General features: G+C 42.5%; 1 protein-coding gene across 1 annotated transcript in view; it reads right to left on the reverse strand.

Moving 5' to 3' along the window:
* Nucleotides 1-1,549: 1,549 nt before the first annotated feature.
* LOC129737575 (zinc finger SWIM domain-containing protein 8 homolog) overlaps nucleotides 1,550-3,148 on the reverse strand; it is a 28,260-nt gene continuing 26,661 nt past the window's right edge. The window contains exon 5 of the mRNA XM_055728734.1: nucleotides 1,550-1,924. Coding sequence (XP_055584709.1) covers nucleotides 1,550-1,924 — 375 coding nt within the window. The remainder of the gene's footprint in view (nucleotides 1,925-3,148) is intronic.

Here is a 3,148-nt window from a genome sequence, read left to right on the forward strand (position 1 = left end):
AATTTTTACCAATTTCAAAAACAATTTGCAGAATTTAAGGTACTAAAAAAACTTATATTCTAGCAAAAAAATGTTAAAACTAAATAATAAATAAAAATTTAAACAATGAATAATAAAAATTTAAAAAAAAATAATTTAAAATTAAAATAAGAAAGTGATAGTAAAAAAAAATATAATGTAAATAAAGAGTGAAATAAAATTGATAATTAAACAGCAGAAAACCTGACAAATTTCCTTTTATTCTCCTACTCCGAAAAAATTAACAGCGATCTTATCCTGAACCACTGTAAACAGTGCAACAGTATAGGGTGAAACTATACGCCAAATAACAGTATGAATTTCCATACGCAGCCGTGATTCAACAAGAATCACCTAACCAACTCATCACCATTCCTTAATGGCGAAACTGTGTACATAAGTTCCTAAAATATTTGAAATAGCAATCAAAAACAAGTCCAAAACGAGTTTACAAAACGAATCTTTCTAACCCAACCTTGCAGTTTAATAATCTGCTGATGGACATCGAAATGATGTTTGTTCCTGAGAATCTACCAGAAATTCAGAACCTTTTCGTTGGGCGCCAATTTGTAGCCAGCACTGTTCGATCCGATACTAGCGTGCTGCTTATGCGCCACCCTAGAATAGGGACAGCACACCAAGGTCGAAATGCCCGGCTGAGACTCCCTTCAAGGCGAGTCCATAGAATTATCCGATCGGATAAAGGATCGAACTAGTGGCTCCACCGAATCCGCAATCGAAAAACTCGAGAATTTCTCGGTCACACTCAAAAAAATTAACAAAACCTAAAAGAAACATAAAAATTCCTCGGTACGAGATCGCTCATACCTGCATTTCGCATCACTGGACTACAATCCCCTCACCACCAGATGGCGAACGGTCATGGAAGAGGCTAAATTCAAAGTGAACATGTGGGAATCTCTAAGCGTTGCGCGTAGTGATGTGCTTTCCAAAATCTCGAATTAAAATACTTTGGTAGGATTTAATAACATTGCATATATTATTCCGATTTTCGAGTTTTATTTAGGGAATAATGCTAAATGTATGATAAAGAGGAATTCATAAAGGCAAACATAATTTTCTGGGCGTACAATTCATTTCATTTTCCGTTGGATATCCATTTCGTTTCTTATTAGACTAATGCTACTATATACAGATACATTCCTACTCTAGCTCCTACCAGTGCGTGCGATTGTATTGCTAACTATTTACATATACAAATCTAAACCGTGCAGTGCTTGGGCCGTCGACCGCGTTCAGAGGGTGCGGTCGATTGCTGTACAGCTAAATTTTAAAGGTCGGACGGATTCCAATAAATTCCGTCACGACTTCGACGAAATTATGTTGTAGGGGTGAACATAAAATTTCGTGAAATTTTATTTGAACATGCGATTTGCGCAAAGATAAAATTCGCCGCTAAAATCCGATTTTGGCCAAATCTGTCGTTGGCCGTGGACGGCGCTCTATATGGAGAATGAGATAGATGGCAGAGAATTATGTAAACGACTCACCGAATCAGTGTGGGTTGGACTCAAACCTTCTGCCGTAGCTTGTTGCTCTCCCGCTCAACCGCTTGTCGGGAGCTGATGACGTCGTCGATCTCGATCTCTGCTGGACTGATACCACTGACGGCTCTATCGATATCAGTTTCGGCCGATGCTGCGCTCCTGATCAGCTTGGCTTGATGAGGTGGCCGAACAGGAACCAGGTGATCCCGACGGATGTCGAAAACCGGATTTGGTAGTAACGGTGGCACGTGGCGTGCTGGCCGAGAATACGATGCGATGTGCTTGGGACCTAGCAACGAGGCTGGTGACGGTTGGCTTCGTTGCGGTTCTCGGCCGAGATGATAAGTCTGGTTATGGGCGCACGTTGTCGGAAGACGCTGTAGGGCGAAATCTGTTGCCTACAAGGCACAAAATTAGCACATGCACGAGCACGGGTTTTAATGCACGACTTTACCTAGTATTAACTATGTTTTTTCACGCACAATTTCGGCCCTATCTCGCTAGTTTAGCCTAGATGCGGGGCTAAACAAATTTAAAGTAAGTTAATCTTTAATTTTCAAAACCACATCACTATTTGATACCTTTGAATCAAAGGAAGAAAAAACGTATCGCGATCAAAGCGACTTCCATTCGCGTTCACTAACCAGATCGAAGTGATTGTAGTATGTACCCTCAGACCAGGGAAAACGATCTCGGGCGTTGACCTTAGGCGGAAATACGTTAATCCCGAGTAACCTTTACAATTTCTTCGGGATTTTGGCGATTTAATTTCGTCGCTCGTTTATCAATCGTGATTCGGGCCTTTCTATTACTTTCCCAACCCCTTCGCAAAACTTTATGGATTCCACCTTGAAAGGAAAAGCTTTAGCATTCAACCTTCGACACAAGGGTCGATAAAGGCATCGGATGGAAAAATGCAACTTGCATACAACTGGCAGAACCGGTGCATTCTACACGGTTCGAAAGAATTTAAAATTTACAAGGTGCGACCGCTACAAGTCGTCGACGATGCAAAGGATAGGAAGCTGATCGATCCCATCAATTATGTCCGTCCCATGATAATGGCCCTAGGCCCTAGAGAATTGCGGGCTTCCCATCACTGGAGACGCAATCAAGACAAAGTTGCTGCAAGAACTCCAAATCCCGACGGTTAATACGGCGCTTTCATCAAAAAAGCGATACGATGGCGGTGGTCGTGGCAGCGGTAGCAGCAACAAACGAAATTGCTCAAAGGTCCAAAGTGTCGAAAATGCCACAAATGGATTTTCGACTCTGAGGCGAGTTGCTGGATAACATCAAGCTCCAAGCGGAACGGTGGTGGCAGCAGACGGAAAAAGCATGCAGATCAAGGTAACAGGTTCAGTTTTTTGCGTCCACGTTGTCACGGTGACGATACTCTTGACAGTGAAGTTTTTGACAAATCAGGCTGCAAGGTATTGAATCAAGCCGGCGCAATACTAGCGACTGGAAAACGTTCCAGCGATATTTTCAAACTGGAGCAACGTACGGGGATCGTGCTAGTTTGTTCGTCAGTTGGCAGTTTGGATGTGTGGCATCGAAGGATGGGCCACCTACACCTTGATGGAGTCAGTAAACTTGGCAACGGTTTGGTCAACGGCGTC

The sequence above is a fragment of the Uranotaenia lowii genome, chromosome 1 (genome assembly GCF_029784155.1).
Source record: "Uranotaenia lowii strain MFRU-FL chromosome 1, ASM2978415v1, whole genome shotgun sequence".
NCBI lineage: Eukaryota > Metazoa > Arthropoda > Insecta > Diptera > Culicidae > Uranotaenia > Uranotaenia lowii.